At 39.7% G+C, this 21,245-nt stretch overlaps 1 protein-coding gene across 6 annotated transcripts in view; it reads left to right on the top strand.

The window, feature by feature from the left end:
• The window catches only part of RAI14 (retinoic acid induced 14), an 87,051-nt gene that overhangs the window by 31,645 nt on the left and 34,161 nt on the right, over positions 1–21,245 (top strand). For all 6 annotated transcript variants that reach the window (XM_032096082.1, XM_032096081.1, XM_032096079.1 and 3 more), the window contains one exon: positions 16,224–16,354. In XM_032096082.1, coding sequence (XP_031951973.1) covers positions 16,224–16,354 — 131 coding nt within the window. The remainder of the gene's footprint in view (positions 1–16,223; positions 16,355–21,245) is intronic.

The following is a 21,245-nucleotide window of genomic DNA, read 5'->3' as shown; positions in this document are numbered from 1 at the left end:
TGCTCTTTCAGCCAGCTGAAAAGCAGAATCGACTTGGTTTGGTGGGAGGTGCATGTACAGACAGAGAAGTACATAATGAAGCCTGGAGTTTTGCAGGCTAATAATATACTTCTTAATCATTTTTGATGGCTTAAAAGTAATAAAAGTGTTGCACTACAGCACCTGACTTCTAGTTCTGCTTACATGTAAGGATTATTTTTATTGGCTTTTTTATTGCATGTTCCGATCCCATGCAAACAGTGTATCAGGATCATAAACAACATAGTATGTCATTTTGGACTTTACACTGAAATTTTATCGTTTCTGTTTGCAAAATTGTGACGTCTCTTCAAATAGCAGTGGCATGACTGGCTGTAGTGCTTGAGGTAACTTAGAGCATGTATAGTGTGTCAGGATGTATGGACTGTGTTGATAAAGCTCAGTTAGACTGGCTGTCATCCACTTTCCACTTCAGTTTTCCTGTCTGACATTAAATGTTTGGAAAACTTTTTGCATAGGCATAGAAATAAAAGAATGACACATTCTAAAATAAAACAAAGCTAAGGAAGTGGCTAGCTACCCATGAAGCTCAATATTAATCTAAAACTTCTACTTCCAAATAATGTAATATTCTCAGAATGTTTCTCATTTGCCAGGATGTTTGCTGCCTTCATTAAAAAACAAAACAAAACAAGACCCTCAAAATAACTCAAAAAACTCCACACCAAAACAAACCAAAACAATCTACCAAAACAAAACTAAATTCGAAATGGTGGAATTCTCCTTCCCTCATTTATACCTGATGTTTATTCTTTCTTTTAATTTACAGCATGAAAGCTTATATTGCAGAAAAGTTCTTTTTAATATGCCATGGAGGCCGCAGGTAACCACTGAGCAATCATGTCTTGTTCAATCACGAGCATTTGCCTAAAAGAAAGTGGTACTGGGGATGGCCAGGCTGTAGTGAGCGTAGCAGCCCGGTTTTACAAGGGGGAGCACAATAAAACCAGTTCAGTGGCTGGGCAGGCATTCAGCTAGCAGCCTGAGGCAACGTGTTGTGTCAGGGACTGAGTACAAAGCCTTGGACAGCTGCAGCACAGAGGTTTAATTTATAGTGACGTTGCAGGGTGCGTGCCAAAACTTTCCTCATTCCTAAGGAAACACTTTCCAGTGCATAATCGTTCAGCCTTGTGGAGTTCTTTAGAGATGCTGAAGAGCATTTTGAGCCTTTTTTTCTCAAGCAGTAGCAATGTTCTCTGGTGAGATTATGAAGGAATTGTCTGTTCACACTTTACTGTAATTTCCATAGTCACTACAGTAATATTACTCCCAGATTTTGCTAATAGCAGTGTCTTCACTGTAACCTCTTCTGGAAGAGTAACAGGAGGTTGATTTCACTTTCTTAGCTTTGTCAGCCTCTTCCCATTCAAATAACATACCAGGCCAAAATCTTTAGAATTTGATTTCTCAGAAGTAATTGAAGGGCTATTGTGAAATACTATGCAGAGCTTTCCAAATAGTCCTTGGTTTTTCTTTTTTTCCTTAGAGCAGTGAAGATTTTTAGACGGATGAAACAAAACTGAAATGTGGTAATAATTCAAAAGTTTTAAAACATATTCTTTTACTTGCACGAGGGTTCTTGAAAGCTTCCTTTTCAAATCCATATTTAGGTACATGAATAAGATATTTAGCTTTCAAAATAGCAGGTTCAACAAATAATTCAATAATGGGATGTGCATAGCATAATATATCTTTAATATAAATTATGGTAGTCCACTGAAGTTGTGTCCTTTCATAGCAAAGAGGTGTCCTCAGGCCATGTCAGAATGACCTTTTTAATCCATGCTGAGGTTTTTATTCAAACCGTGAATTAAATTGTGGCTGTAGCCTGTCCTCAGTTTAGACTTCATCCCTTGACTCAAGTTAAAAATCTCTTGCCAGAAGATTATAGAAATTGGTGGCTGGGGCCTGAAAAGACCATACAATCAGCTTTCTGCCTCAGTGGTTAAGGCAGCATCGCCAAATCTGGTAGCTTTGAACCATTTTTGCTCTGCTGTCTTTTAAAACATATTGGTCTGGTGATACAGAGCTGATATGTTGAATTCAAGATTGCTGCTTTGCTTTTCTTTGTTGTCTTCAGATACTTGAGAAAGAGCAAAGAATTCTGTACAGACCTATTGTGTAGAGGTTGCTTCAGCACAGGGGCTCCTTGCTTAGGACTGTGCTTGTTGGTGAAGTGAAGCACATGAGTGGTAGCAATTCCGAATTTTTTTCTTTCTACTTTCCATCTTTCACTAATGAAGAAAAGTAGTGTTGTCATGTGTAGTTAGCCGCTGGTTGAGGACAGTATTTTTAGCCTGACTTGGTCCTCGTGCCTATCAGGCTGTACAGACACCAATATGTTGTTGGTTTCTGTTCTGCAGAGCAGGAGAGGGAATAGAGGCTGTGGCACAAAAAAACAATGGAGCTGAGCAAATTTCTGTTCTGTTACAAACAGAATAGTCAGTTTGAGGGTCCCTAGTCTTTTGTTTCCAGCAGTGCCTTTTGGGGCATATCTAGGGTAGAGCCAGCACTGAGCAAGTGTGTATGACACTTCTCCTTAATACTTTCCTACTTGTTTAGTATTTTCAGCTCAAACAGTTTCCTGCACGTGGAAACTCTTCCAAACCTGTAGCAAAGCTTTCTGCCTAATGTTTGATCAGTCGCTCCCTGAACCCACATAAACCTATTGTCTGCAAGATCCTTGGAAAGGACTTCCACAAGTCTGGTATTGTCTATCTGTTGTTTTACTGTGACCTGGTCCCACCTTCACGTGATGGTCTCTCTTCTGTGCTGTAATAGTTGATCCCTGTCCATCCCCCATATCACTGTTTTTTGTCATCTTTGTGTCCCCCTTAGTTTAACTAGGCTGAGGTACCCTAGCCTATTTGATCTCCATACAAGCGTGGTGTCATCTTTGCCCTTCTGAAACTTTTCCAGCTCTAACACAATTTTAGAGGAAGAGACCAATACTGCACGTTGGTGAATACAGTCCATAGTTGTTCTGTTTCTTTCTTTATGCCTTACCTGATGATTCCCAGCACTTTGATTTCATATGAATTGGACTGGGAGTCCGGAAGCCAGGGTACTTTTCCTGGTTCTCTAGTGTGGTCTGTTGGCTTCTTGGTTTCTGCTGATACCTAGTTTCTTTCTAAACTACTTTGTTGGTGTGGTTAAGTGTACACACTGTTACAGAAAAAGGATACTCGGTGTGTACTCAGGCTGACAGGCTCCAGTCTGTTTTGCAGAGCAAAGTATTATAACATGGGGGCAATTTTAACATCGTGTTTTTTAGAAAGACTTGGAGTAGTTAACACCTCAGTCAGTTCCCAGTAATTTTTCCTTGCTGGTTTTGTCACCATGAGAAATACAACTGTTCCTGCTTGTGATTTTTCTTCAGTTTTCATGCTAGAATCAATTTATTTTTCTGGGAGCCTGCCTTGAGTTGTGGGTGGATTTAAACCACCTACAATAAAAAGTGGAGGTTTTTTTAAATATAACTCTTAGACATTACATGCTTAATTAAGGAATCTCTGCATACCTTCTTAAATGGCACCCTGACTACAATGAGGACCAGAGTGATAACAACGTGCTGAATGGTTGCCATTAATTCCAAGGGATTATGTGAAACTGAGATATTGATGGCTTCTGTTACGCATGTGTTACTAATTAATGAATTGAAGAGTACTTTACCTCTTACAGTTGATTACTCTGATTTTCTTCTCAGCAGCATTTTTCCATTCAGTGTTTACGTAATGCAGAAAATTACATCCTTTGCCACTTAGTGATGTGCATTCTGAATTTGTATATTCTTTTCTCTTTCCCAGATATTTTAAAAGGTAAGCTTCTTTTGGTTTCCAAATAGTCCTTTAAACTCTTTTCCAAGAAGCTTCATGCTATTAAGTGTGAAGTAGTAATAAACCACAGGTTGCTTTCAAAGTTTATAAAGGCAAACTTTTTTAAAGCTGCATTGCTGCAGAAAGGTGTAACAACTTGTTCATTTTACCTGTTTAGTTTGTAATGATAGTGGCTGATGCTTTAATGTAGCTTTTAAGAGCAATACCCATTTCTTTTCCAAGAGAAGGCTTAAGAATATTTATCTTGGAGTCTTCTAGAAAACCCTGCTTATTTGTGTAATACCTTTTTAAAACAGCTAGCCAGATGGATCCAGGGAACGCTTGTGCGTGTCACATATGTCTAACGCCTTTCCTTCTCCTGGGACCAAACTGCATTACATCATATTTTATGATTACAAGACAGAATTTTGGTGGAACGTAGCCATATGGTTGAGTCATCTGTTCTCTTCAGTTTTGGAAGGATTATACTAGCATCTTCAAAAGATTGTTAAATTTATTGGCTTTTTTTAACCCATAAAATTTGGAAACCTTCTGCTCTCTCTGGCAATGACAACAATCTCAATTTCAGCTTATTTATATAATCTTTTGTAGTTATTAATGGAATCTGTTAAGGATGCTGTTACAGGGTGAAAAAATAGGATACTTGTATATTATTCTGGTTCTTCTATCTCATGGGATGCGAGGGAACCCCTAAGATATGTGATGTGGTTTCCTGAAAGAAACCAAAAAACCAACAAATGCACATTCTTTGCATTTTTGTCACGACCCATAAAGCTCTTAGGGGTTATCTCTTCTTCCATGAAGACTTAAAACCTGTTACAAATCCTCGCCCTTCTTCTGCTCCTCCAACCTTTCACATGAATTATTGAAAAGCATGTTTTGAAAAAAGATGAGAATTATCTCACCACTGATTGGCCATTTGCTCGTGGGACCATGTCTGAATTCAGCAGTTACTCAAAGTTGTTATGTTAGATGCACTCCACAGAACCCAACATAGCCCTGGTGTGCAGTCTCAGTCTTTGAAATGAGTTTAAAATGATCCTAATGGGGAGCATGACTGGGGGTATTGGTCAGGTCACTCTTGCTTGTAAGCATCATGGGAAAAATGTTTTTTAAGATTCATGATATTACTAGGGATTTCTCTCTCATGTCAGCCCCTCCAAGAACTGTGATGCAATGGTTATAGGTGTAAGAGGGATGTTTTTGATGATGGGAAAGGGGCTGGTAGCACAGCCAGCCCACTCACTTTTCCTGAGGTTGTGTGCTCTTTCTCTGGAGAGACTCTGGGCACTGGACTGCCCTTCAGGGTTTTGTGCTTTGTGCATCTTTTTATTACAGATTTTTAATTTGCAGTAGCTTTGTGCTGGGGAAGTTGAAAATCTCTGGGTTGTTGAGCTGCTGAGCTCTGTTACAGAAAATGTGTGTGCATCTTGTGAAGAAATCAGAATATAAGCTAGACAACCTGCAGCAGGGTGTCTCGATACAGCAGCAATGGTATTCCTTAGAGGGGAAAGACAGGCAAACCAGTGGCAGCACTTATCTTGATAATGAAAGAGTATCTTGACGATTGTGACATGAAATATAGTCCAGTCGAGGACTAATTAGTAGGAGCCAAGTGAATCTTTAATTAAAACAAAAAAGCAGATACTCGTTTGTATCTCTTGTCATCTTGTGTGAGCAATCCTAGTGCATTTGGTGAGGTGCAGGGTATCCAAATTAGCTAAAGCACTGCAATGAGAGGACTGAGTGTTCTAGTAAATCACACATTATTGATAAGAATATTCAGATGAGAACAGACAGGTTATTGATGTGCAGACTGGTCCATTAATAGTGAGCTGTGGTGGTTGTGCCTGGCAGCAGATAGCTCAGTCACTGGTCAAATAGGGTAAAAGTTAAGCCCCCAGCAGTGGCTTGGGGCAACCAAAACTGAGTTCCCAGGGGCTGCCTGGAGAAAGGTGTGCAAGCTGTGGCTCTGATCAGATGAAAGGCAAGGCCATCCATGCCTGCTGAACTGAATATTTGTGCATGTCATTATTCATGCCTGCAGAGAAATGGAACTCCTTCTTCAGATGAGTCTTAAGGGAAGGAACCAGGGTGAGTGCCTGCTTGTTCCTTCTCTCCTTTTGCTTCAGGCCTGCCATGTGTGGGCAGTTGATGTTCTGCATACAGAGAGTCTGACGCATAAAAGACTTTTCTGATTCTCAGTGCATGTGATGTGGAGGATAAACAACGTGGGAAGATGTGGTGGTGTGAAATCCCACATGTTCTTCACTGGCAGCTGAAGTGGATTTTATTTTCATGCAAAACAATTGCTTGCTTTTCCCCGTGACTCTTGGATTTATCCTCCATTGCAGTCATGGAAGCAAAAGCAGCTAAGCTTACCTTCCTTCTTTAATATTTGATTTTGGAAACTGACAAATATTAGATCTAGAGGTCAATCCACAGAACTAACATCTGTTAGTGGCCTCAGGAAGATCAGACAGATAGTGAAACTTTTTTGCCTTCTTCTGTAGTCATGAAGTACTTTTGGAGATTGAGTTGAGTCCTTGAAGACTCCTAACAAAATAATTTCTTGGAATAGGGATTTGCCTCTATGCTTGCAATGTGTTTTGTTTGGCTTTGTCGTGGGTTTCAGAATAGAAGTCTGTAATCCTGTAACAGTGGTTATGTCCTTTACAAGAATAACAAATTCGACTATACATAGACTCTTTTTCTACTCTGAATAGTTTTGAAATGTTAATACATATTTTGTTATGAATTTGTAAATTGTATTGCTTCCTACAATAGCATTCTAATAGGTATAAAAAAATATTGTGAAGTGTTTTTAGAAACAACCATCTAAGATATTTTCTGGCACTTGTGGAGAATTAAGATGGTGAAGTTTAGTCAAGTAATCTACTGTGTCTTGCTAGTAGAGGGGAAAAAAAGGAAACAGCTTTCATTGTGAGCTGGAATTTCATGTAGGCATTTGTAACACAAGAACAAAGTGCCATGGTGGCTTGTACCTTATGAACACAGCTTACAGCAGTACATCTTACATCAGTTCTGGACAGCGGAAATCCCAAAACTTGAAAGGCTTTATGTGAGTTGCTATTTGACCTTGATAAGTAACTAAAATCTGTTGATTAAGTAGTTCTTCAGTCTTAAAACTTTGTTAGAAGCAGTCTTTTTCATATGTCTCGTGCTGATTATCAGTTTCTTGTTTATAAATATTTTTATATTTAAGGGTAAGGAAAACCTGAGGATCCTTGGATAACCATTTGAGAAGTGTAGTCATTTTTAAGTCATTTTTTTGAAGGGAAGAGCTCCCATGTGTCCAGCAGTAATCAGTAATTTGTTAGATGTATTTTAGTTTTAGTACAATTATTGAGTCATTTCAATATGAGAACAGTCATCTGAGTTCTCTGTAGTGCAGAACTTTAGAACTTTGAGAAAAGACAGAACAATGGGAGATGGTCACTTCAAACAGGATAGATTTAACTTCTTTATTTTTAGAAAGTCCCTTGTGTTTTTTCCTGTATTAAGATAAACATTGTTTCATTTATACAAATATACACAATTAATTCTTGGCTTTACTTTCTTCTGTCTTACTGAGAGTGATTGTTTGCATGTGGTGCGGTTACTGCTACGTCCTTTGCTATCTGCAAATAAAGATAAATCTTCAGTTGCTGTATTGATGATGTGTGAGATGATAAACAATGGACAGTAGCTGGACTTATTGCCAGTGCTCTCTGGCTGTATGTTACTAATGATTTAGATGTACTTTTTCTTGTTTTCTTCTAATGCCTTGCATGTTGTGAGCTTTTTGCTCATCACTTTTCCTTTTTACCCAATGGAATGAAGTGGGTTACTTGAAAATATCAGTAATTGCTTAAAAGAGAAGGCCTGATACACCTAGATGTAATGCTAGCAGGAAATGCCACTGTTCGTCAAATGCAAAGATTGATTTATCTCTTCAAAAAATGCTGAAAATTAGTATCTGAATGAAAAAAACCATCGTGGCCTTTAGTATGAATTTCACACAAGCAGCATGTGTGAGCTGTGCGCCTCTCAATCCACTCCAAACTCCACCATGTGCCTCTAAACTCGCTAGATACGGGCCAGCTGTGTTCCTTGGTCTGGGTGAACTGTGTCACGTTCTCTTGGCCTCCCTTGCTGACTTTTGCTCTCAGGCTCTTCGCTTTCCTACTCTTGCAGAAATGAAGTCTTGCAGTTGGGTTATGAAGAGGCTGCTTTTCTGTGCTTTAACTATGGATGTTCCCTTCCCGACCTTATGGCTACTCTGCATTCAAAGCCTGACTGAAACTGTGAAACTAACCACAGGGTTTTTTTAGAAAAAAGCAAACAAACAGCAAAGCAAACAAAAAGCAAACAAATTAAACCCCTCAAAAAACCCAACCAAATCCCCACCAAAACAGACAAAAAACACCCAAGAAACTCACACACAAGAAATACAGATTTCTCAGCAATACAGCAAACTTATTTCCACTTTCATTTCCCTCTTGAGTGTTCTTGGAGCACAGCTCACAAACCTGCTGCAAATTCCAGTCATCATTTAAGCAAAGACCACACTAACTTTTTTCTACAACTTCCCTCCCCCCACACCCCAGTCCCCAGACTTGCAGTCTCAGATGACCATTTTAGTCAGGTCATCTTTCCCCTTCTCTGCTGGTGAAAGACGCTTTCATTTCACAGCCTGTGGCCCCCTTCTGCCGGGAAAGTTTCCGGGCAGCCTCGCTGGCTGATAGAAGTGCCCTGCTGAGTGACTTGCTGTTCAGTTGCATTATTCTGGGGTTCAGCATGAAAAAATGGTTTTCTTGGATAATAATCACTTCTTTATCTACAGAATCTACCCAGTGAATGGGTAATTATCAAGGTTTACTGACAATCTGCCGTTAGTCTTTTGTTACCATTCCTTGTTCATTCACTCCAACTGCTTCCTGCCTTCCCTGTCGTTTTTTCATCTCCAATTCAAATGGAATTCATGGTCTGACACAAATACAGTCTGCAGTACCAAACAGACCTCATGCGATTCACATGGCCAGTTACCCCAACTAGGCACCATAGCTCAAGAAGCAGGAGGAGGGCAATGGGTTGATGCTTCTGGTTGTGAGATGTGCAGATGTTACTTGCATTGCTGCTGTTTCCACCTTTAAAGAATGGCATGTGTAATCTTGTGAGCTGCAAATGTTTTGTCTTCTTATGTAAGTATAATTAATGTTATTAACCATCAGTCATATAAAATAGGCAACATGGATGGTCAAGTGAAGCTGGAAAAGACACTGTTGCAGCAATTAGTGACATTTAGATAATATCACTGTGAATTACTTTGAAAGCCATTGTCACAGCTTGCTTTTTTGACAACATAATTAGAGGTCTAGACCTTACTTGTGGTGAAGTTAATGAGCACAGCATCTTTTGGCATGGCCTTTCAGGGCACTGCCTCGGTCGAGAGCAGTGCAGCAGAGGTTGGCTCGAAGTGCCACTGTGCTGTATCTGTACTGAGGGCAGGCTTTGGAAGTCACAGCAAGGAGCTGGAGCTGCAGCAACTGAAAGGAGCCCGGGAGGCAACAGCTCCTGGCATCTGCTGAGCTCTGAGTGTCCTGGGAGATGCTGCTGCAGATTGGAATAAGCTGCTGCTGATAAGGTCAACAACATCCTGCCCTTCTGCAAGTAAGATTTCCACTCCCACTACCCAAGCTTGCTGCTGATAAATACAATCTGTAAATTGCAGTTGTTAAGGCCGGGAAAGGTGTAGGCTCCTTACCTACATACTACTGACTCCTAGGTTATAAGCGTTTTCAGATAAGCCATTCTTTTGAGAAAACCTGTCATCTGTTGTTTTAACTTCAAGGGATGTTTTGTTTAGTGAATGCATTCAGTACAATAAGATTGTTCTTGTTTTTAAAACTCTCTTGGGAAGTCCAGCACATGTGGACTTTTGTGCATGACCTTGTGATGCAGTGGTGTTCAGTGTCTCTGCCATGCGATTGTTTGTGACGCCAGTCTTTAAGTATTCCTTTCCTTTTCAGACACTGAGTTGCTGAGTTTGAAATTATCAGGAATTTCAATTTGCTACTCAGCTTCCCTGCAGTTCTGATTTCAGCGGAGATAACATAACTCTGTCTCCAGTAGGTTTGCAACAATGCAAGGTCACTTAAATCATCTCCTGTAGGCTGCATGCCAAAGATAAAGAAACAAAGTTGTTGCCAGTTAATGTTTGCTCAGGTATTTGCTCATGGAAAATGTTGTACAAGTGCTAAGTAGAACTATCACCTCTTGTTATACATTATTTCTTGCATGATATGTGCTGGTAATCTCAGACAATTGAGGCTTAATATCCTGATATGGTGGTGATGAAAGAAAGAATAGGTACCTTTTTTGAACGTGTTTTGATTCCTCAGCTTCTCTTCTGGAAAGGAAATTGTTCACTTTGTGACAGAGAAAACAATGTATAAAATAGGTAGTGCAAGCTTTAACGATGTAGGAAAATAAGCTTTGATATGAAGGTTTCTCTTTGGACTCAAATTCTGTCAACTTGTCAACATGCTGTGTGTGATCCCAAATATGAAGGATTTTTGCTGGATGGTTTCAGCCCCACGAGTATGATAAGTACTTTATTAGTATTTTGCAATGATAAAATTGGAAATAAATTGTGCACAGAGGGAGCTTACAGGAGACTCAACAGCTGTCTGTGCAATTGCTGTCAGTGACTGCTGCCGAAGTTTGTCATGGAGCCGTGGCTTTGAGAGGTCATCTTGATGGTGATCACTGAAGATGCTGTGAGCACTCTGCATGGGCCTTTTTTAATCACTAATCAAAAACTGGTGGTGTAGATCAAGTCAATCAAGTTCTCAGCCTCACTTCATTAACACCAACCATGCAGTGCCCTGTATAGGAGTGGCTTTCCATCCTAACTGTGGCTACCTCTTTCCTGCCAGCTCCTTTCTCAGGTTCCTGAGTGTTTCAGTATGAAAAACACTGAACTGTTACCAGAGAGTTGCTTCAGGGAGTTGCTACCAGAGAGTGAGGCCCTACAGCACATTTTTCCATCTCAAAATTGAAAATCAAGAATAAAAAGCATGCTTGAGAGGGATGTTCAATGCCACCTGATGTTTGGATTTTAGCATGCGATCCATTCAGCTGTCAGTATTGCACCTTAGGATCTATGAGGGATGACAGACTATCTGGTTCCCTGCACATTAATAGGAAAATATTTACTATTTTTGGGCATGGCTGAAAAACACCTGCTTTATCCAAAAACTTGCACTTCTTGAGCTTTGATCAGATTTTCTTTGTCTCTGCATATGTAATACTCATTATTGCTACCTATATTGAGCACTATACACGTTTAAAAAAACCAAAACAAACAACAAACCAACTCTTCCCCCTTGCCCAAACCTGACGTAGTACTGAGTGGAGCACTGGCTGTGGTCTGTGAAGATGAAGTGTGTGTTTCATCAGTTTTGCATGTGTTCACAAACCATTGTTATTGCAAAATGTTAATTGTTTGAAGGAAGGCTGTTGATATCTGTTTGGCATGTGGCCTACAGGAGTGGGGGGTGTGTGTAGGGTGGGGGTGGAGGTGAAGAGAACTCACATGTGCAGTCTTTTCCAGGATTAGATTCTTCCAAATTAATTACACATATGTGTTTATCTCTATGCTGAGATGCTCAGGTTTGGGTTTTTTGCTTGAATGCTACATACTCAGTTGACTAATTTGTGTATTTGCAGCAGTCTTAATGCAAAGCAATCAAAAAAAATCTCCAAACAAAACAAAGCAGAAGAGCCCCCAGCTTTATTGGTGACGAAAAGTACCTGCTTAGCTGTTGGTTTTGTTGCTCTTGTGCTACAGTAAAAATTTCCCTGAAGACTGTACTACTATTTTGTGCTAACCTTGAGTTTGAAGTGCTCTGCATGGGTTGGCTCAGAATGTTGCACGTGGAGACCTCTCTGACATAAAAGAAAACACCCTTTTTTGTTACCTGAACGAGGGGTATAACAGAGCTGAAACTTCCCAAGGGATGTGTGGTGGATGGTGTCGTGCTATTTGGATGAGATCTGAAAGCAAGGAAAGTGAGGAATCTTGTGATAGAGGAAACAGGATGTGGCATAGAGCTGAAGAAGGGGCCTTGCAGAAGTGTCTGGACAGCTTGGAAAGGTGGAATGGGATGGTTTGGGGACTGCAGTGGAGGAAGCTTGATGCAGTTGGTTTATGCAGTTCAGGTCCCCGGTTACGCTGGCCATCCTGTACTCCTGGCAGGAGAGAGCATCTCCCATGTGCAGGTTTTCCAGGATAGACAAATGCTGGTGCTGCATGATGGGTGTCAGTTCAAGGTGGCTTTTACCCTGAACAGTAACAGGCAGTACACCCATGTTTTGCATCATCCCAACCTCCCAAGAACTTGGTGTATGCTTGATGATATGTGACTTGTGGGGTCAAAACCAGGCTGATATTACAAGAGCTTCCAAAAATGTGTGTAATGCAACAGCCTCTGCCTCTGTTCAGAAGTCTGTGTTTTCTGATCTGCTATGAGCAGCAGTGCCTGTGCAATATTTGATTGCATGAGGCATTTTAAGCACCCTGACTTAAATGCCTCCTACTTTCTTGCCAAATCCTGGGCACAGCGTCCTTCTGGATGTCGTATGTGTTCTCTGTCCTTCTAGATTTTTCTTCCCCTGAAGAACATGGACAGTAAGGCCACAATTCCGTATTGAAATGGCTGCTTTTGAGAGTCTATTGTGTGCCATTTATTTTATTAGCTGTACCTTTAGTTTTTGGAATGCATTGTACAATGCTGGTCTTTTGAGTGCAATGGGGAAGAAAAAAACCAGTTTGATCCTATCAGAGGAATACTTGAACAACATTTGATGCCTGCATACTTGTTTCTTCTGTGTGAACAGATTTACGCATAATTTCATTTCAAAAATAAAATTAGGTCTGTAAATAGATTTATGTAACTTGCATAAAATTGATATTTCATCTACAACGACCCATTATTGATGCCTTAGGATGGAATCTTTATTGCTTTAATGAAAAGATGAATAACCTTATGTGAGCAATAGAGTGTGATGGCTTTTAAACATCTTAGGTAGAACACAGATATTTTAGTTTATAAATAAGCATAACTCTGCTGTGCAATGATGAAGAGAAACTGCATGTATCCGTTTGTTTTCCAGGAGTAAAACAAAGTTTCAGGTACAGTAGTGTTACAGATGTTAAACATGCAATTGCAAGAGCTAATATAAATGGATTTGGATATGTGACAATCTCCAGAATTACTCATTCCTTTAACATCTCTGAGTCACAATGCTTGAAAGAAGAGACACTAGTTAGATATAGTACTGAAAACAGGAATCTAAAATGACTGCCAAATACAGATATAGCCTAGCCACCAGCCTCTACCACTTTCCTCTAAGCAGGAAAAGAAATTAATTATCCAGCTCTGTGTGAAAAAATAAAGAAATGTACACTGATAGCCTTTCCCTGACACTGAGATACCTCTGATATTATCGAGTGTGTTTTCAGGGTCACTTAATGGCTTGTCCAAGTTCAGTTCTATTTATTTCTGAAGTATGATGGAATCTTTTTAGCTGTACAGATAATTGAGGCATCATTAAGTCTTTCCTTAATTGTGTTTGCGTGTGAGTGTTCATTTTAGGATACCAGAAAGGATATGGTTGAAAACTACAGTAAAGATGAGCTAGAGCATCTGTTCTTGCAAAAGAATGATTCCATATGTCACAAAATGTTTTACTGTTAGCATGAACATCACTCTGCACCATCAGAATCACTTTCAGAATACGCCAGGGTCCTCCCTTCAGTATCTGTCTATCTCCTCAGTGCAGATTCCATACTTTGTAAAAACTGAGGGGTAATTTGGGACCCAACTATATCAGTTCTTCTTTGGTCTGGGATTTTAATGATAGTGTAACTATAAATGGATATAGTTACCACAGCAGCTTTTCAAAGGGGAAATTGACACTTTATCTCAGATATTTCTTAAATTTGGGAGTCAGTATTAGTGTGCTTACTTGCTTGTACCAGAACATTGAGTATTGGATTATATGTCAATAATGTTTCAATTTAATAGCTGACTATTGTAGGAATGTTCATGAAACCGCTTCTTGAAGATGTGGCCATTTTTGTACTACAGAGCTGAATGTTATTCTGAAAGCTGTTCTGCCAAGGATTTACAGCAGACCTTAATCTTAACATTTTCCTGTAGTTTATTCTGTTTCATGTTTCAGAAGTAAACTGGTGATTTCAGGTCAGGAAAAAAATCTTAAGTTAGGTGTTGTGGTTTTTTTCTTCAAAGCATAGGTTAGTATTGGGTTGGACGTGTGTGTGTGCTGTGTGTAGATAAAGGCTGATTCATCAAATAGCCCATATTTAAATATCTTATATGACTGAATAATAAAAAAGCTCAGAAACAGGTCAAACTGCAAAACAGGAGACGTAATATACTGTCAAATAAAGAGTGTTAACTTTAAAGGTTTTTATTTACAAGTAAGATTTTTTTTTTTTTTTAAACATCTGCTTTTAATAATAGGCTGCCTTTAAAGCATGAAATTCCCCAAAACCAGAATAGGCAGTGAGTCTCATTTTGGGTGGAACCTGCTGCTTGGCTGGCCACTCATTGTCATGGAGTCGAAATATTGCTTAGAGAAACAATTTTTTTTTTTTGCTGATGTAATTAGTGCTCTAGAGTCTACAGGAGTTTATTTCAGCACTATAAGGATAAAGACTAAAACCTGCAGGATGTGCACTGACCCACCAGTCATTCCACTGCCATAACAGACTGCAACTGCTCTGTCTGCATGCCACTTCCTTTGACACAGCAGCCGTTCATACTCTTGGTTCCAGGTGGTGTTCTTTCAGCTCTTGTCTACTCTCCTGCCCATACTGTGCTTTCCATAATTTTTTAAAATTTTTTTTTAAATGCTTTTTTTTAACCTGGAACACTTTCCCCCTGTTCTGGTTTCTCAGGGCGTGAACAGCCTGTGGAGTTAGTTCATATCAGTGTGCATATCATATACTTTTCCTCACAAGCCCAGACAGAGAAATGCGAAAGCTCTTATGTATCTGGAGGAAAAAAGTTTGTATAGAGCATCAGGACAAAGGAGGAAGCAGGGGGAGAGTGGTTTTTTATTGTTTTTTATTAACATGTTGTTAATAAAAACATACTGTTTTTTATAACATTTTCATGAGTATTTCTCAAGGTATGTATTAATATGAATTTAGTAATTCCAGGAGTTGTGTACAAATCAGGTGCTCATGAACAGGCAGTCATGCTGGAGATGAGCTGACTGGTGTCAAAGAGAAAGCCACAGAATGTTGAAGGTACCTCTCCTGAGTGTAGCAGGATGCTAACACTGGTTCAAATGCAGCTTTTAACTGCACCAGATTGTTTTTCCTGGAGGCTGAATGCTGTTGTTGGTCCAGATTAGAATGCATGTGGGCAACTTTTGACTCCTTTTCCAGAGCTCATTTTTCTGTGATCACGTGGCATACAGAAGGTTAACTGTCCTCTGTTTTCTTAGGATCTTGATAGACTCAACTTGGAGGTCTTTTAGAGGAAATAGACCATTGTCCTGAGCATTCAGAGGAGGAGGGAGAGTCATCGAGTTGGGAAGTCATGTCCTATTCCTGATTCAGCTGCTGAGAGGGATCAAAAAGATTTGGTGGATTAAGTTTGGAAAGATCTGAAAGTAGGGTGGTTTTCTTTTCTTTCAGTAGCACTATGTGAGTGGTGGGTTGGTTTGTTTGTTTGTTTGTTTGTTCTAAAGACCAACGCAAGGGATAAAAACCCCAGTAAAGCTAGTTACAGTCTGCAAAGGGCAGTCTCTTAACCCATTACCCCTCTATAAAATGTGAGTAGGGAAAAGCCTTTAATATGGAAAGTTTTGGCTGGCTTGGGTTGTTAGGGTATGGTCTGGATAAGATGAGGCACCTCACTGCTTATCCCTGTGATGTATGTTGTGAAGGTCCGATGGGGCCCGGTACAGCTCTGAAATAGAAACCAGGACTAGAAAAATAAAGGAGAATTTTTGAAAATACAGTAAGAAAATATGGTATTTTTTTTCCTGCACTACTCATCTACAGAGTTTCCAAGTTACAGTTCATCTTCAGGCATCGCTTAGGCTCTGGCTTAAGCCGTTAAATCCTTGGGAACCTCTGCTGCACAGCTTGCAGATTACTTTTATGTGGCTTTCTCTGTTCCGTTTCTTTGGGTTGGGCTTTTGTTTAAGCTTTCAGTGGTGATAAATGTGTACAGGATCATTCTGGAGAGCCTGTACACAGAGGTGGTACTGATTATATTTCTCCTTTCTTTTCTTTTTACTCAGACCAACGAGTGGAATAAGAATGACGATCGGCTGCTGCAGGCAGTGGAGAATGGAGACCCTGAGAAAGTGGCTTCACTGCTGGGTAAAAAGGGAGCCAGTGCCACCAAACAGGATAGTGAGGGCAAAACTGCGTAAGTCCAACCAAAACTTGTGATTTAACTTCTGGAAAACCCCAGCCCTAGATGCACATGCCACTCCTGTGAATTAAAAACCAGGTACTACCCTGGAAATGAAGGTTTCTTTTTCTTCTGAAGCACAACACATTCTGGAAGTCTTGATTTGTAATTCTACATTTAAAATGCCATTTCAAAAGCATAAACCCACTGAGTTAACTTGAACGTTAACAAATTACTGGGTAGATTGCCACCATTTTAGGACAGGGTATTTTCGAATTTCATGGCACACTGAAGATTGCACACTCCAAAAATTCTCCACCTTTGGGGCTATCTCTTCCCATGGACATTATTTTAATAAGACAGAAATTAAGATAGATTTTCATCCTAATGGGTTTGTCTGAACTGAAGCTATAGTGACAGAGTTTAAAAACCCTTCAGATGCTAAGAATTTGCTCAGTGTTCCTTGTTTTGATTGAAGTGTGGTAGTGAAAGTTTTGTGTAAACGAGATTGCTTTTGCACTTTCAATGTATTTCGTATATAGCATTTTCATCTTCTGTCCTTCCTCTTGTTCTCCTGCAAACATTCTGAATTGTGGAAGATAAAATACTCCACTAAGAAAACTACAGCCAAAAGATTGGTATCCTTAAACTTTCTTCCTTATTTCACAGAAGATGATTAAGTGGATAAATGAGAAATAGGCATCCTGTGACAACCAAAACCTTCATAAAATTCTGAATAGATGTGGTCAAAGGAAGACTTGGAAGGGCAGCACAAGGCAGTTTAGTCATGGGAAGGGCAGCACAAGGCAGTTTATACCAAACTATAAGTTCTAATAAATTACCTCTGGGTTACATTTATTGAGTCATGCTCTGCTTCTTTCTTGGTCTGGTTCAATTTCCTACATCTGCTCTATTTCTGCTCTGCGTCTGAGGAAACTGAGTGATGGATTCACTCATAATGACCTGCAATTTCTTACTGCAGAAGGCCAAGTCATCAATTATGTCAAGTGGGCTTTCTCCTCCATGCTTTAATCGGTTTTTAATTTTTAAAATTTGCATACATATGTTTTTCTTTTGGCCATTGAATCTTTGTAATTATGGCTATATTTAGCATTTCATGTTTTTACAATCAACATAACTTCAGACTTGGATTCTTAAGCTCTTCTTAAACTGCACTCTGTACAGTGTATCCAGTGTAACACCTACTTTGCAAGTTTCACCTATAAATTGATACTATTAATTTTTCTAGGGAACCTCCCAAGACTGAATTTATAGTATCTCTTAACTCTTAAGAATGTAGCTGGGTATTGGTGCAATGATTTTTCAACTTCATGTGGATACAATAAAAAAATTCCCATTTTCATCCTTTATTTGCAGCTACTAAGAAGTCAGTAAGCATATATTTATATGAATGATGCTCTTACTAATAATGCAGTTGCAAATACTTTCAATTGCTTGGAACAAATGTGAGTTAGTGCTATAAAGATCTCTGCTTCTCCTTGTTCTGTGTGCTCATTTAACTGTCATTTACTTTTAACTTTTTTTCTTTTTAACTTTTTTTTTTTTCATGGTTTAAAAGACAGCTTGAGAGAGAAGAAAGAAAGGCAGCATTGCGGTAATGCAGAAATACAGCATGCCAACTCTCATTCTGTTCCCAGTGCTTTGGGAAATTTAGCAGACCTGCTCAGGTTATTTCTGTCTACGTTTTGAGAGATAGAGACTGGCAGGTGTAGAAGCAATGACACTAACTTGGAGAGACATAGCTACCAAAGGTGGCTCAGAAATGTTCTCTAGCATGGCTTATTAATAATGGGCTGTGTCTTTTTTGTGTTTTTATCACTCCAGAGTATTTTTTGGTGTGTACAAAATGGAGTGCAGCCATCATTTCTGTATAGACTTGTTTCTCCTATGTTTGCAGTGGGATGCCAGTGCTTCATTCCTGTTGTGTGTCTGGGTGCCTGACACAGCTGTTTTGCCTGGCCTCAGAAGCTCTGCTTAGAAGCACAGACCCTTCTGCAGCCCAGCACTGGGGTCTGTTGGTGTGCTGCAAGAGCATGGTGCTGGTTTGTTAGCTACCCCACCTGTAACATCAGTGACGCCTGTGCTGGGAAATCATGATCTGCACAGGGCTTTTGGGGAGAGCTGTCCACCCCTGTGCTGAGATTTCATAGAATCACAGAATGGCTTGGGTTGGAAGAGACCTTAAAGATCATCTTGTTCCAATCCCCCTGCCATGCACAAGAACACCCACACTTGATCAAGTTGCTCAAAGCACCGTCCAGCCTGGCACTGAGCACTTCAGGAATGGTTTTTCCACAGCCTCTCTGGGCAACCTCTTCCAGTGCCTCACCTCTTTCACAGTAAAGAATTTCTTCCTGTTAGCTCATCTAAACCCACCCTTATTTTGGTTTGAAGCCATTCACCTTGTCCTATCTCTACATTCCCTTGTAAAAGGTCTCTCTCCAGCTTTCTTGTAGGTTCCCACTTAGGTACTGGAAGGTGCTACAAGGTCTCCTCAGACCCTCCTCCTATGAGCCTTGCACATGGTAAATAAGGCAGTGATTGGTGACAGCCAACATGGCTTCAATAAAGGCAAATAGTGCCTGACAAATTTGATGGCCTCCTACAGCTGGGTTACAGCACTGGTGCATGAGGGGAAGAGCAGCAATATCATCTGCCTGGACTTGTGCAAAGCACTTGACACTGTCCTGCAAAACACTCTTGTCTCCAGCCTGGAGAGACATGGATTTACAGGATGGACCAGTGCTCCAGGAGGGGTCTCATGAGGGCAAAGTAGAGAGGCAGGATCACCTCCCTTGACCTGCTGCCCGCAGAAGTATTTTGATGCAGAGCAGGATATTATTTCTGGGCGGTGAGCTGACACTGTCAGCTCATGTCCAGCCGCTTGTCCAACGGCACCCCCAAGTCCATCTTGGCAGGGCTGCTCTCAGTCCATTCTCTGCCCAGCCTGTGTCTGTGCTTGGGTTTGCCCTGCCCCAGGTGCAGAACCATCACTTGGCCTTGTTGAACCTCGTGAGGCTCATGTGGTTTCATTGGTTACGTTTTAGGAAGTTATCTGCAGTGCTGTGTGGGAAGGGAGCTCTTTGGATGAGTGGTCTATTGATCCCTGCGAGTGTACATTGATTCATTTGTTTACAGAGTTAGGATGAAGCTGACTAACCAGAAGAACGTGATGGATTCAATTATGTAACAGACTGCATAATGTGATTAAAGACTTGGAATGTGCTTGAAAGCAAAAAGGAGAAACAATTACACATTGCAATACAGGCTTGTTAGCTCCATCATTGTTCCCTTAAGGTGTGACATGTTTCTTTTAAGACTTTTCTTTCTCATTCTTTTTGCTAACAACCCTACAAACAAAGTTTTCAGTACGGTCCTGATTTTTGAGATTTAATAATGTAGTGCATTATTTTAAACAGAAGGTGGAGAGGATAATTTTTCATGCTTAGAGAGGCACTTTTAAGTTCTTATTTTATAATCAGATGGCTTCCTATTATAAATGCTTGGACTGAGAGGAACAGAGACCAGAACTGAGGATTTTCTTTATTTGTCCTGTTGAGTACTGTATATATCATCCCACTGAGTCCTGCTATGATGTACTGCAGCTTTGGCTCAGTTTTGGACATTACCACCTAAATTTCCTCTTTGTGTCCTCTTTAGTCCCTGTCCCTTAGGACTTTTACTTTGTGACTTGTCTACGTGCAATAAAATAGAGATGCTTAAATTAATAAGATTTGGGTACCTCATTAATTTAGATATTAGTATTAAGGTAGGTATTTCTTAGAGATAATATTTACAAATTTTCATTAGGACGTTTAACTCCTCAGCAGTATCTCTTTAAAAAAAAGTGTTTAAAAAATACCTTGTCAGAGTAATGAAATTATGGTTTTTTAAGACTCACTTGACTTTCCACACCATCACCCTGCCTAAGTTCTTTCTATACACAATAAATCACTTTTAAGGCCATGGAGCAAATCCACCTTTGGCATAAGTTGACACAGTCCCATTGTTGCTCCCACTTACATTGCAGAGACTATTGCCAAGCATAGTTGTAATAGAACCTATCTGGAAATCTGACTCTGTCGTTGTAGTCTTACTTTGCCAGATAGGTTGGTTGTTTTTTTCTTTTGGTCCAGCTTCCTTAAACAACAAAATGGGGCTTTCCAGCTTGGAATTTGATCATTTAAATTCACTTAAACTAACGAAAAAAGGGTTTTCAAAGAGATCCCTTTCAGGAGAGATAGGATTGGATTAATTCGTGTGCTGCATTTTCCACAAGATCAAGTGTTCAAATAGGCTGTTATTTTAAGAAGCTACTGCCATTATTGAGGGGAAGTGGAGGGACGAGGGTGAGGGAATGAATTTGGAAGGGATTTACAGTGTCTAAATGATAGCACTTCCTTGTCCTGAAGTTATTTTGTCAGTGTGCCAATCCATTACTGCCATGTTTACATGTTTCTGCAAGGTACTAAACTAGAATTAAATGCTTTTGGCTGTTAAGTGAAAAAAATAGATCTCTGTACATTGTTTTAGAATTGCAATTGAATCAGCTGTTGTTTAATAAAATTACTCTGACAATAGTACAAAAAAAGCTTTAGAAACCTCTGCAAATTTTCTCTTTAAGGATTCTTTCACAAAACTATTGCCAATAGCAGTTAATAGAAAAGATATATTTTCATTTGAAAGAAAATGTTCATGTCTTGGAGGCTGAACTAAAAATAAATTTTGGAGCATATTCCAGCTGCAAATACTTGACATTTATTATGTACATAGTATTCATTTTTGTTTTCTTCCTTTTGGATCTTACTGTATAAGGAGGTGGGGACAAGTGGCATGAAGAACATCACTTTTCAAAAAGTAGATAATGTTTTAATTACCTTTGAGA

This window comes from Corvus moneduloides, chromosome Z (genome assembly GCF_009650955.1).
Source record: "Corvus moneduloides isolate bCorMon1 chromosome Z, bCorMon1.pri, whole genome shotgun sequence".
Lineage (NCBI taxonomy): Eukaryota > Metazoa > Chordata > Aves > Passeriformes > Corvidae > Corvus > Corvus moneduloides.
This window is presented reverse-complemented; position numbering and strand designations above follow the sequence as displayed.